Consider the following 14,726-nt stretch of genomic DNA (forward strand, 5'->3'; position numbering starts at 1 on the left):
GTCAAAATACCGGTTCTTGGCTTCTATAAACCATGACCCTACAATAGTAAATTCGAACTTAAGCACAAGGGCTTGAACACTTGCTAACTTCTTCTCCAGCTAGGTATTTGGCGATACACGATTCTTCACTAATGCATAATATTCAGTCAAATCTAGATTGTCAGTCCTACACAATTTGCAGATCAGTAAAATAAATACCTGAGAAATCTGATAGAAAACAGACCAGACTTTGGATAGTGATTTCCTATCATGCCCCCATGAATGGCACAGTGATTTTACCAAGTTGGAATTAAATTGCAGATATGAGATTCTGACATCCAAGCATTTAAAATACTATGTATATAATTAAAGTAACTCTGAAACCCAGCTCAACAAAGAATTCTACCACTGACTCTGAAGACTAATTTTATTAAGCCACAGTGTTGGAGTTGCATTTATCTGGCATGTACCCAACCTGTTCTGAAAACCTAGCTCATGCCAGTCCAGTGCTTGGTCACGTGTGCTGTAATCATGATGCAAATCCAAAGCAATGCTGCTTTCTGAGAATAAGCAGCTCATCACCAATGACATGAACTGCATGTGCCAAGTCAATTTCTTATTTAGATAGGAAGATTAGTCCCATATCATAGGAAACAGTTTAATTAATCCTTGATCATAATCATTTTCTCATATTATTATTCAAATTTATAGCCACACACCAGTTTTATTTCAGAGTACGATTAATTTCTGTTAAACATGTTTTTATAAAAAAACAACATTTTGTGATACTGTCCTTTAGAGGTAATATGCTATTCTTAATTCACATTGTGAGGAAAAGTGTATATCTATCAGAAAAAGATTGTTCAAGACATTTCCCTTGAATTTACTGGATAAATTGTATCAAGATTCCGTTATTATTACATTTTAACATAGCTTCTGTATTTATTCTTTCAATAAAAATGTAATGGAAAAATCCTGGAATGCTTATTCCTTAATATGAAGGGAAGAGCTCTTTTTATAATACATTTTTAAAAACACATGTATTTACCCCACAAATATAATTCCAAAAGGTGAAGTAAACAGAAGAGGGTTTCTTTTCTTTTTTAAGCAACCATTTATTTGTAATTCAAAGGAATAGTTACAGGATAGGACAAGTACAAAGAATATACAAGAGTTTAATACAGGCAAGTGAGATAGAGCTCCAGTAACATAGGGATATAAATAGTCTATTGTTATTATACACTGATGCACTGATTCAGCAAAGCACTTACGCATGTGCTTAACACTGAAGTCTATGGGATTTAAGCACACACCAAATCGAATCAAGGCCTTATTACATCAAACCAGTATTTTAGTTCAATACACTTATTAACATGCAGCAGGCAGACATACAAGTGAATTAATCCATACAATCTGTGAGCTGATAAAGAGTGTGATGTGACATACAAGGTATGTTGCTGTCATTTCACAGCCAAGCCAGATTTATTTTGCACTGATATTTTAGTTTGGGTTCAAACCTGGTGTTTAAGTATCCTTCCCCATCCCCAGTTATCCTTACACCATCTAAATATAAATCCAGGATTTACAGTCTGAGTAATAAAAATATGTACAGAAAATAGTTACTGTAAAATAAGGGTTATTCAAGTGCAGGGCCTGATCCTGAGAGGTGTTGTGGACCTTCAGCTCTCATTAAAGCCAACAGGAGTTTAAGTTGTTCAGTATCCCTCAGGATCAGGCCTTTTAATATTGTTTGTTTTGGGAAAAAACATGGAAGAGATGAGAATATAATCACATGCGAGAAATGCTTGTGGAATAAGATCTTAAGGTGTTTCCCCCCCACTCACTGAGAGCTAGGTTCACATAAAGAGAAACACATAACCCTTTACTATGCCTAGTTTCAATTTCACACCCATATTCAGATTCCTGTAGTTAACAAATACAGAACTGTGAATGAAACAATTTATCAGAACCTGATCTGCAGCACAGACGTGTAACAGAGTATAGCCAATTCGTTCATTTTTTCGTCAATTTATCATTGTTATTTAGTTTTATGGTCAACCCTTATGCTATTTCATACATAATGAATACATGCTAAATAGATTTAAATTGTAGGATTATAGGAGTATAAGATTGACAAGCATTTAGGAGTTACGATTGTGTATTAGGTATATAAGTGAAGTCTGGCTGTAATGCAAGGCTTACAGGCTGAGGCCTGTAAGATTTTAGCTTTCCCTTACAAGGCCATGGGCTTTTAGAATGCTTGACGTGAGTTGGTGACCTAGGAATAACACTATGACAGTAAGGATACAAAATTACTGGGAAGAATGTGCCAATAGATAATGGTCTGGAAAAACAGACCACAATGTCCTGTCCAAGACTACAACACACCTGACTGTAACATCATAGGATGCCCTGCTTTGTCTGCAGGTTACCATGGATACAATTCATTAGTGAAAATAAGGGGACCTAAGAAACAACCTATGAAAAATGGAGCACCCCAATATTCATGGGGTGTGGAAGTACAGATAAGGAAAAGAGGGTTGAAACCCTCATGCATATGCATACAGTGTAGCCATAACAATAGGATAAAGGAGATTCCATAGTTGGGTTACAGGGGGAAGACCCACAGGAAACCCCAGTAGGAACCACTCCTCTATCAATTACCACCAGTTGAGAAATCCATCAGACCCTAGAATATTTTTGGAGATGTGAGTATAACTAGTATTAGCCATTGCAAGGGATTTTTTAGGATTTATATATGCATGGGTAATTGTAACTTTACTTATTGCTTTCATAAAACTTGTAGTAGAGGTAAGACTTTGTACTTGCGATTGTGTCTGTGGTTACTATCCTTGGTCTTTGTGTGTTTCTGGAGCCTCCAAATCTGAGAAAAGCACCAGAGGGGATATTCACTCTGAGTTTGAACCTGTAAGCAACAGGAGCTGAACCCATTGTGGGTTTAATGCAGAATCACTAAATTCAATTTAAAATTTAAAAAGGCCACAAGAGGAAAACATTAGAAGAAAGTTCTTGTTGTAATGTATACATCACCAAACCTACAGAGCAAAGAGAATGTTGCAAGGCTGTTTTATCTTTATTGTATTATCTTTATATTTGTGTATTTCTCCTTTTCTGCTCAACCATCATTAATCACAACTGTTACTTAACTTCCTGTCTTTCTGCTGTGCAAAGCAACAGCATGGGGGAAAATGGGCAGTAACCCTCAGTGGAAAAAATAAATTATGATTTCTTCTTTCGCAACTATCCCTCTTTCCTGGATGCATGGCTTCTTACATAGAAACAACTTAACCATTGTAGTTACTACATTAAATTTCTTCTTGATTAATCCCCCAGCTTCCTAGGATCTGGATCAAGCCCAAATGTTAATACTTCATAGCAAAAAGAGAAGTGTGTCATGGGGGCAGAAGTCAGGGATTTTTAGGTGTACTTGTTGCTACAATTCCACTCTTCCTTCTTGCCAGCTATCTAGTTGAATCTGCCCACCTCCAGCAGGTCCCTGGGAATAGCAAGTTTGTCTGATGCAAGGGAAAGCCAGCAGCAGTGTACCAGGGGAAAGCCTTGAAATCTCTGGGTCTGACACATAATACATCTCTACCTCGATATAACGTGACCTGATATAACACGAATTCGGATATAATGCGGTAAAGCAGTACTCCAGGGGGGCAGGGCTGCACACTCTGGTGGATCAAAGCAAGTTCAATATAATGCAGTAAGATTTTTTGGCTCCCAAGGACAGCGTTATATCGAGGTAGAGGTGTATGTAAAAATGGTAGGTTAGCAAAAGGACCAGGAACCTAATAGGAATTGCCTGTATTGTGGTGTGCTAGAATGCCCCTCACTGAAGTCACTGTCTGCACTGACATTGATCAGAACAACTATGCCAAAGAGCCATAACATACTTTCTAAAAAACAAAAAAAGATCAATGACTTCTAAGCACGGCTGCATGAACAATTAGAGCTGGTGCTGTTACGCAAACAGCAGGAGTGGAGTTTAGAGTCCAAAAAGAAGAAATGACTGAGATATCAGTCATATTTGTCAGCTTTCAGCATTACGGCATTCTCCATCGTTAACTTTTAACAAAACCCTCAAATCAAGACGAGGCTAGAGATATAAAGTACAAGAACAAGGTCAGAACCTGAAGCCAACAGAAATACGTACATAAGAGCTGAGGGATCAAGACCATAGCCAGACACAAGCACATAGGAGTGGCTGGCACCAAAGCAGACTTCTGAAGTCTTCTCTAGCTGGTCAGGTCTCTGCTGCAGTAACTCTCTCTCCCTCCCTTGCCAGTGGGAGAACAGTGGCAGCAGGGCTGTCTACACTACACCGATGTGTCTACAGCCTTGGCTCACAGAGTCATGCGATCACAGCAGGATCTCAGCTTTCATTTATTATCAAAAAGTAAAATTTCTTACCCTCATATTTGCAAAGGGAAGCTTAAAAACATGACTAAATGTAGCCAGTGCCATGATGACTACTTGAGCCAGCCACAACAGAGATCTGAACTACTTCATGCGGTACAAAAGAACAGCCATCCTGGGTCAAGACCAATTGTGCATCTAACACAGTATCCTGTCTCTGACAGTGGCCAGTGCAAGATGCTTCAGAGGGAATGAACAGAATAGGGCAATCTATTGTGTGATCCATCTCCAGTTGTCCATTTCCAGCTTCTGACAGTCAGAGGTTTAGGGACACCCAGAGCTGGGGTTGCATCCCTGAGCATCTTGGCTAGTAGCCATTCATGGACCTATCGTCCATGAACTTAACTACTTCTTTTTTTAACCCAGTTATAGTTCTGGCCTTCACAACATCCCCTGGCTACTAGTTCCACAGGTTGACTGTGCATTGTGTGAAGTACTTCCTTTTATTTGTTTTAACCTGCTGCCCATTAATTTCATTGGGTGACCCCCAGTTCTTGTGTTATGTGAAGGGGTAAATAACACTTCCCTATTCACTTTCTCCACACCATTCGTGATTTTATCAACAGACCCAGTCTTTTTAATCTCTCCTTGTATGGAAGCTCTTTCAATACCCCTAATCGTTGTTGCCCTTCTCTGTATGCTTCAATTCTAATATATTTTTTGAGATGGGTAACTAGAACAGCACGCAGCATTCAAGGTGTCGGAGTACCATGACTTTACATAGTGGCATTATATTTTCTGTCTATCCCTTTTCTAATGATTCCTAGCACTGTTCGCTTTCACGGCACATTGAGCAGATGTTCTCAGAGAACTATCCACAAGAATTCCAAGATCTCTTTCTTGAGTGGTAACAGATAACTTAGAACCCATCATTTTGTATGTATAATTGGGATCATTTTTCCCCAATGTGCATTACTTTGCATTTATCAACACTGAACTTCATCTTACATTTCGTTGCCAAGTCACCCAGTGAGATCCCTTTGTAACGCTTTGCAGTCAGCATTGGACTTACTCTTGAGTAATTTTTTATCATCTGAAAACTTTGCCTCCTCACTGTTTACCCCTTTTTCCCAATCATTTATGAATGTATTGAACTGTGCTGGTCCCAGTACAGATCCTTGGTAGACCCTGCAATTTACCCCTCTACATTGTGAAAACTGACCATTTATGCCTACCCTTTGTTTCCTATATTTTATCCAGTTACTGATCCATGAGAGGACATTCCCTCTTATCCCATGACTGCTTAGTTTATTTAAGAGCCAGGATCACCTCTGGAGCCCTTTAAAAAAATTGGCATCACATTAGCTATCCTCCAGTCATTTGGTACAGAAGCTGATTTAAAGGATAGGTTACAGACTACAGTTAGTAGTTCTGCAATTTCACATTTGAGTTCCTTCAGAACTCTTGGGTGAATACCATCCGGGTCTGGTGACATATTACTCCTTTAGTTTATCAATTTGTTCCAAAACCTCCTCTAATGACACCTCAATCTGGGACAGTTCCTCAGATTTGTCACCTAAAAAGAATAGCTCAGGTTTGGCAATCTCCCTCACATCCTCAGCCGTGTAGACCTATGCAAAGTCCAATGCCTGTCACCAGACCAGATCCAAACCCAGAGAACAGAAGAATATGCTGCCTGCCAGTAACAAGGATATGAGATGTGTATGTGAGGCTGAAAAGGATCCTAATGGGAGCGGGGAGAAATCATCAACTCAGCTAGATTTCCATTGGAATGGATCAAGGATGACTATGCTGAGTAAGACCCTTAAAGAAGTGGAAGCTTAGGTGATTTTCAGCAAAATATTTCCAGTCCCTAGAAAAGGAGAGCAAAGGCGTGACAAGATAATGAAGATCAACAGATGGCTCAAGGATTGATGCAATGAGGAAGGTTTTGGGATGATTGACCATTGGGAGGCATTTACAGAAAGAAGACTTCTTGACTGATAGACTCCTCTTGAGTATGTGGGGTATTAATCTTCTGGTCTGAAGGCTGGCATGATTGATAAGAAGGGCTATACACTGGGAGATGAGGGGAGAAGATTGGAAAGATTCATGAAATCTCCACAACTTGCTTCCATACACAGTAGGAAGATACAGTAAAGGATAAAGGAACACCATAAGGTAAGATTATGGACAAGGAGAAAGAAAAAATCCAAATATTGATTGGAGTAGTAGTCAGGTAGGTGTTACGGTTAGTGAAAAGACTATACCTAATCCAGCTAAAAAACTGGGCGAGGTACAAGGGAAACAACTGAAACACTTGCACACTAATTTAAGGAGCCCGGGCAATAAAATGGAAGAACTTGCACTATCGACAGGAGGTCAAACAGGATATTATAGGGATTACAGAAACATGGAATAGAATTAATGACTGGAGTACAGGTACTGAAGGGTATATGCTGTTAGGAGAGATAGTCAAAGATAAATGTGGTAGAGTAAACTGTAAAGAAATAAGTGATAGTATGGACAAAACAGAATTTTTTGGGGTCAAAATCACTTTGGGAAAGGATTGTAATAGAGGTTCTGTTAGAACAGTGTTAAGGGTCTGCTACAGACCAGCTGGGTCAGACTCGTATGGACTGAGAGCTTTTTAATATTATTAGAAAAATAAATACTAAGGGGAATTGTGTCGTAACAGGAAGAAAACTTCCCAGATATAGAATGGAAAATAAATGCTACTGATACTGGTAGGACCCAGTTATTCCTGACTGTGACCGATGACAGTTTCTGAATCAAATTCTCACTGAATCAATAACAGGTAATGCAATTTTAGACTTGATTTTGTAAGTAGTGAGGATGCCATAGAAGAGCTTGTAGGAAATAACCTTGAATTGAGTGATCACAAGTTGATTCAGTTTAAATTAAATGGAAGGATAATAAAAACCAGGTCATCAGATATGGTTTTTTATTTCAAAAAGGACAGACTTTGGGAAATTAAGGGAATTAGTTAGAGGTCAACTGGATTGAACATCTTGGATTTAAAATGTAGAGGAGGCTTGGAATTTCTTCAAATCTACTATACAAAAAAGACTATCTGAAGTTTGCATCCCAAGCAAGGGGGAAAAGAAGCTTGTAGAGAGAGGCTCTAGACCCAGCTGGATGAATAACCATCTCAAAAAAGGTTATTAGAAGTAAGCAGAAAGCCTACAGGGATTAGACAAAGACAGCTAAACCATGGAGGTTAGAAAATGTAGAAATAAAGTGAGAATGGCTAAAAGTCAAGCTGAATTAGCTCTTGTCGAGGAAATTAAAATAAAGAGATTTGTTAGTTATATAAATAAAAAGAGAATAAGGATGGATGAGATTGAGCCGCTATGCAGTGCAGATGGGAAGAAGATTAAAGATAATCTCTAATGCTGGCCCAAAAAACTAAATGACTACTTTGCTTCAGTTTTCAGTAAGGATAACATGGACTTGTAATAAAAATATCTATCTGAGGGTAGTACCATGTGACTGGAGAATAGCTAACGTCATACCTATTTTTAAGAAAGGGGGAAAAAGTGATCCAGGCAATTATGGACACATTAGTGTGACCTCAGTGTTATCCAAGGCTTTTGAACAAATTTTTGAAGGAAAGAATAATTAAATTCATGGATGTAAACAGTAAAGGGGATGTAAAGTGACACAGGTTTACCAAAATATAGGTCATGCCAGACTAACCTGGCCTGGTGAAATCAGACTAGCAGATACTTTGGAATTTTTGCCTTCGTCTACAGTGCGTGGGCACGAGTCAATTGCCAGGATTATCTGGGTGTACACCTCACAATCATTTCCCTGCGGTTGCAGGGGCCTCGGGTGTAGATACCTCGGCCCCTCCTATTCTCTCCCTATGGCACGTTACAGTCTAGTCTCCTCTGGGTTATAATACTTTGGTCCAATTTTGGTTGTTAGGTTTAGGGTGTGGGTGCTGGGTGGTATGGTGACCTGTGATATACAAGAGGTCAGACTAGGTAATCCGGTGGTCCCTTCTGGCTTTAAACTCTCTGACTATGACCCAGGGCACCCTGGATGGTCTTCCTATAAAACACACCATGAAGCGGCAAGTATTATATGCCTTGTACAGACTGGTAAACAGACACAAAGAAGAAAAGTGATTTTCCCCAAGATCATACAGCAGGTCGGTAGAAGGATCAATTAGTCCGATCTCTTCATCCACTATTATAATGACTGGCCCCCACACCCTCCTAAGAGATAGATACTCATGTATTACAATGGAAGCGCTAAAACATAACATTTGTTACTTAAGCTTTGCATCTGAAAGATTTACACCACTTAAACCAGACTACCTCTGTTTATTTGCAGATCAGATTAAGATCTAATCCTGAAACACACATCTTTTACCAACACAATTCAACCATGTCAAGCAAGAATCACGTTAAGGAGATTCAATACATAATACTTCTAACTGAAGTATTTTGCACTAAGGAGGAAGAGATTGTCCAAGACCAACCATTACACACACTGTGATGTAACCACTACAGACTGCTATCTGCATATTGAATACCACCTGGATCAGCAATATTTATATTCATTTTTGCCAAGATATGGCTTGGGGGGAGGGAAAGATGGGTAAATAAGATCATCTCTGTTCTGCAGTCTCTCTAACTTTTCAAAGTTTATGTTCAATTGCATTAGTGAGATATACATTTCTGTACATTAGGTTCAGCTTTCCAAAGCCACATACTGCTTAAGTAAATGGTATTAACTGAACTATAGAGCATCAAAAGCAGAATCCAAGTCAGATTCCTCTCGTCTCCAAAACTAAAAAACTGTAACAAATACAAGAAATGTACTTCTCAAGTTTAATGTTTACAAGACATCTAATTTGTAAGCTTCAAAGTCCAAATTCAGACTTGCAGTTCCCACTGTTTTTAAATAGCAGCCTTACACATATGTAGGGGCAGAATTTAGCCACTACAGATGGGACAGCTACAGTAGCTTTTCTCAAACTCCTCACAAAGGAGCCTGTGGGAGTTAAGCACCCAAATCACACTGAAAGGCAGTGAACTGGGCACTTAACTCCTTTAGATTTATTTGGAAATCTAAGCCCAGATCAACACACACACACCATAAATGAACATTAACATGGGAGTGTTGAGTTTGGTGAATTTTGTTTAAATCTATGATCTGGTTGTATTATGAAGAATTCTGAAGTATGTTCTTCAAGCCTATCTTTAAAAATTAATGGAGATATCCCATCTCCTAGAACTGGAAGGGACCTTGAAAGGTCATCGAGTCCAGCCCCCTGCCTTCACTAGCAGGACCAAGTACTGATTTTGCCCCAGATCCCTAAGTGGCCCCCTCAAGGATTGAACTCACAACCCTGGGTTTAGCAGGCCAATGCTCAAACCACTGAGCTATCCCTCCCCCGGGATAAAATAAAATGGTTCAGAGTACAAAAGGTTCAGAGTACAGCCTGGACCTCAAAGGATGCAAGAACAAATAAGCTTGTACCTAGATGGGTAAGTCTTGCCAACAGTACAACCTGGAATGGATCCAAAACCCTACATTGCAAGAGAGATGTCTGCAGGCCAGGTGTGGCACACTGTTTCCAAACTGCAGTCATCCACTTTAAACAGAATAAATCCAAATCCAAAAAGCATCACTTTTACTTTACATGGGCGGGGGGTGGGGGGGTGAAAAGCACTTTGTAAAACTTGTTTTTTTAAAACCACATTTCAATTCACACCATAACAAAACCATTGGCACTGGAACAACAGTGTGATGAAATATGTAGTGTAACCAAAGTCAAAAAAAAAGGAAACCAACCGTTGCATTATACCAGCTAAAGTAAAAACCGTAGGTTCCATCTTTAGTCAAAACTGCATGTGAAGTTCCAACTAAAAGCATTACTTACTCACACAGCAGAATACCATTTTCTAATCCAGACTGAAAATCTTTGTCACCAAAACTTCTGCCTGTGACTTGCTGAAAAATAATAAGGAGAAGCAAGAGAGAGAGAGAGAAAAAAAGAATTCATTAACAGATGCATATTTAAAGAATGCTTCATAATTTTGTATTTAAAACCTTTAGAGCAAATGTAACATGACAACTCTTTGGGCATTGCCGGTAAAGTCCAAGATGTTTCCTGCATCTAACAAAAAACAAAATACAAAACCCTTTCACTGAACTATTTAACATGCAACACAAAGCGCTTTTTGCTAATCCTTTAGTTTAAAATTCAAGAATGGCTTAATGTAAGTGTCACTGTAACCCTCAGAATAATTGTCAGTCTAGGCATTTTTATAGGCAACTAGCGTATTTACACAAAGCTGAGTATATGTATTTTTTTTGCATAACAAATATACATCACTTTAGGTGCTATTCATGGACCTGATCCTGCAGCCCTTACTCACATGAGCAATTTCACAGGGGCACTAAGTTATAGGAGTTGGGATTGCAAGGCCTTGCGATATGATTTGTTACACAAATGTGAGGCAACCTTCCCAATTCCCTGTGCATTGTTTGTAATAAGTTGAAGAACACAAAGTTAGTAAGCTAGAAAAAATACATTATTTAGAGACAGATTGCAATACCCTTATTCATACTGAACACTTCATACCATGAAGTCAAATGGGACTTTCATGTCAAGTAAGGATGGGAAGTATCTGATCCTTAGTATTTTTGAGGAATGCTAGTCGAGAGATTGGTCTTTTATATATCCACAGGACAAGGTATGGCATGGGTAGGACCAGCACAAACTTTCTCACAATGCTCTGGTTATTTGAACAATGCTACACTATAGGGGCTACACTACAGGTGAGAAGATTGTTCATTCACTCCTTGGCCTCTGAGAGCAGTCTGCACAAACAGTCAACAAACAAGGTCAAATATTACCAGATGGAGTTAGAGAGGTAGAAGTATGTGTGTGGTTCCTTCATTAGAGAGTGGAACTAAAACAATGCATTTCAACTAAGAAATCGCCCATCAAAAAGTCATCAGATGGGAATCACTATCACTACTAACCGAGGACAGTGTCAAACCAGTAACACCAGTGTAAGCACAGTCTGAATGAGCTCTCCCCTGACAGCTAGCTGGGATGGGGAGAGACTTCAGGAGCAAACTGTATTTACAGATATAATACCTACTCTGCCAAGATATCCAGCAAACAGTGCTGTGTTGCTCAAAGTGGTCAACTTTGGCTGGTGTTGGGTTACAAATCACTTTAGTACTGAATGCAGAGGTAGTGAAATGTTATCAATTTTGTTGTCTTTATTGCATGAATAAAAGGGGAGCAGAACTGTGCTTAACCTGTCCCAAATGAGGGGGTCACCCTCAGCTTAAAGGACCTTGTTAAGTCAGGGGCTCGAATGCCAGACCCCTGTGAAAGTAAGAGGGGTGGGGACAGGTGTCCCAACCACAAGGTGTGGACTCTCCCTAAGGCTCCCCAGTCTGGTTTAACCTGTTCCTCCCCACTGTTCAAAGATAGAGCTAAATAGGCTCCATTAGCAGCCTTTGTTATTTTAAGTGCTAAATGAGAGCTGAAATCACTTGTGGGGGGGACAGTGTTTCTGCCCAGCCTGCTAAAAGCTGAAAAACCACTAAAAGCTGAAAATCACTAAGAGACTGACCTGCAGAGGTCACAGCAGAGAGGCAGGTGGCAGCAGAAAGTAACTGACAGTCAGCAAGTGGGAGCAGCAAGCAGTTGGCCAGCAGGAGCGGAACAAGCAGCTGGCGAGGTGGCCAGCGGGGAAGAACTGTGGCTGGCAGGGCAGCCAGCCAGAGCAAGTACTCAAATGGCAGAGCGAGCAAGGTGCTTTCTACCCTAGGTGGGAGGTGAACTCACACAGATGCATCTCTGAACCCTGGGTCCTCCCTGACTAAGAACAACCACAGTGAGTGAGGTATGGCGAGGGTGCAGAGAGGGGGCTCAGAAAAGGAACTTTTGGTTGTAGAACTCAAGAAGATGAGGCAGAAGGCACTGCCCCACACACGCTGGTGTGGGTGTCCTGCTCATAGTTTTATAATTATGAATCCTGCTTGTGGCATTTTCCCTAATTAATGTTGGGTGACTTCCCTCCTTTCATTAAAAGTTTCTTTTCTATACTCAGACTCTGTGCTTGCGAGTGGGGAAGTATTGCCTCTCAGAGGCGCCCAGGGGTGGTGTGTAATTTTCCCAGGTTACTGGGTGAGGGCTCGAGCTGGTTCTGTGTTGTATTGTTGAAAAGGAACCCCTAGATATTGAACCCGGGCACTGCTTGCTGCCAGCTCCACCTGGCAGAATGGTTACACCAGGCAACTTTTATTTTTTTGATGGTTTGCCTGTACAACTCAAATGCACAGCTGAAACAAATGAAATGGTACAAAGTACAAGAACAAGAGAAGACAGAGGAGGAAAGGAGTAAAGATTTAGGAACAGCACATGTCTGTGTAAAAAGGAAATGGAAATAAGTGAGGCATGAACAGGTGATGAGTGCTCTAAAGACTCCAGATGGTGAAGGGAAAGTATTAATTGGCTGTGGGCCCCCTGATTTGGGAAAGAGCTAAAATGCAAATGAGACCGCTCCATTCGAATAACTTTTCTAACATTTTCAAAGTCATCATATTCAGAGGGAAAGGCAAGAGGTAAACCAGCTGCTAGGGCTGAAAGGAGCAAGCAACTGGGCTTCTGCAAAAAGAAGTTACTCACTTCATGCAGTAAATGTGACTGTTTGAGATATGTGTCCCTATGGGAGCTCCACTTCAGGTGTGCATGTGCCTCTCGAGCCCTTGATTGGAGATTTTCAGTTAGCAGTGTCTCTTTGGCCAATACATGTGCCCTATGTCTCCTCATGCCTGATGCCAAGAGTGCACAAGCAAACCGCTCTCAGTTCCTTTTCCTCCCAAACATCCCCTACAGAACAGTCTGAAACAGAAGGAAAGGAGGACAAGCATTGGAGCACCCATAGGGGGACACATCTCAAAGAACCACAGTGACTGCACAAAGTGAGTAACCTCCTCTTCTTCAAGTAGCGTCCCTACCAGTGCTCCACTTCAGGTGACTTCTGAGCAGTATCCCCAGATGGAGGAGCAAGCTTCGGAGTAGAGTCCAGAACTGAAGATAGTACTGCAGAACCAAGTGCCACAATGGATCTGACAGCATGGGTCAGGGCACAATGTTTTAAACATGTATGTATCAAAACCCCACATAGTGGCCCTACGTATTTCAGATACCAGTACATTCTTCACTAATGTCATAGATGTTGCCTGCCATTTGGCTGAATGTGCCCACAGCATCATAACAAGTGATAACACATACAGATATCCATCCATCTCTCAGTAGAGATCAACGACCCTGTGGAACTATCCACAAAGGAAAGGACAAGCCTAAATGACTTCATAAATTGCTTGGTCCTAACTAAGTGGCAGGTCAATGCCCTTCTAAGATCCTAGATATGTAAACAGGATTCCTGTAAAGAACTATGTGGCTACAGGAAAAACACTGGAAGATGGATGTACTGATAAAGGCAGAACTCCAACAGAACCTTAGGTAAGGATTTAGCGTGCAGATATAAAGAGACCTTGTCCTTAAAGAACACCATATGGGAGGGGGCTGGCAGGGCTCTGCCATCAAGGCCCAATCTCCCTTACCCTACAGGCCAACATGATGTCTACTAAAAAGGCCAGTCTTCATAGATAAATGCAACAGAGAACAGGCTGCCACTGATTCGAATGAAGGTCTCATAAGTTAATTGAGTATCAGGGTAAGGTCCCAGGTTGGGGTAGGGTTTCTAAATTGCAGATAGAGATTCCTCACACCCTTAATAACCTACATAATATCAGATGAGCAAATATGGAGAATTCTTCTACGGAGGATGAAAGGCTGATATTGTGGCCAAATGGACCTTAAACGAACTAACTGATAACCCAGATTTCTTTAGATCCAATAGATAATCCAGGATGACTGAAAGTGGCACCAAATCAGGCAGGAGGCAACAATGACAACACCAGTGAAAGAATCTCTTCCATTTCTGCAGGTAAGTAGTGAGGGTTGATCTCGTTCTACTATTCAGTAACACCTCTTGTATTTCCATATTGCAATAGGATTCTCAACCTGTGAACCATCAAGGCACTAGGCCCTGAGGCAGAGAACTGCTAGGTTGGGATGAAGCATCTGACCAGCATCCCATGACAGGAGAAGAGGAATGGTTTGGAACTTGAACAATGGTTGGATACATAGGTAAACGGGTAAGGGTACCACGCTTGTCCCAGACAGATTGCCACTATAAAGGATAACTTTGTCTCTGTCCTGACTGATCTGGTTCATCACCCTTGGTATCAGCAACATAGGAGGAAATGCATAAAATAAACCCTTCTTCCAAGAT

General features: G+C 40.6%; 1 protein-coding gene across 1 annotated transcript in view; it reads right to left on the bottom strand.

Annotated features, from left to right (window-relative positions):
* Window positions 1-14,726, bottom strand: part of LIMCH1 (LIM and calponin homology domains 1) — a 292,532-nt gene that overhangs the window by 189,808 nt on the left and 87,998 nt on the right. The window contains exon 2 of the mRNA XM_026647957.2: window positions 10,280-10,350. Coding sequence (XP_026503742.1) covers window positions 10,280-10,350 — 71 coding nt within the window. The remainder of the gene's footprint in view (window positions 1-10,279; window positions 10,351-14,726) is intronic.

The sequence above is a fragment of the Terrapene carolina genome, unplaced genomic scaffold (genome assembly GCF_002925995.2).
Source record: "Terrapene carolina triunguis isolate 2854851 unplaced genomic scaffold, T_m_triunguis-2.0 Scaffold66, whole genome shotgun sequence".
Classification (NCBI taxonomy): Eukaryota; Metazoa; Chordata; order Testudines; family Emydidae; genus Terrapene; species Terrapene triunguis.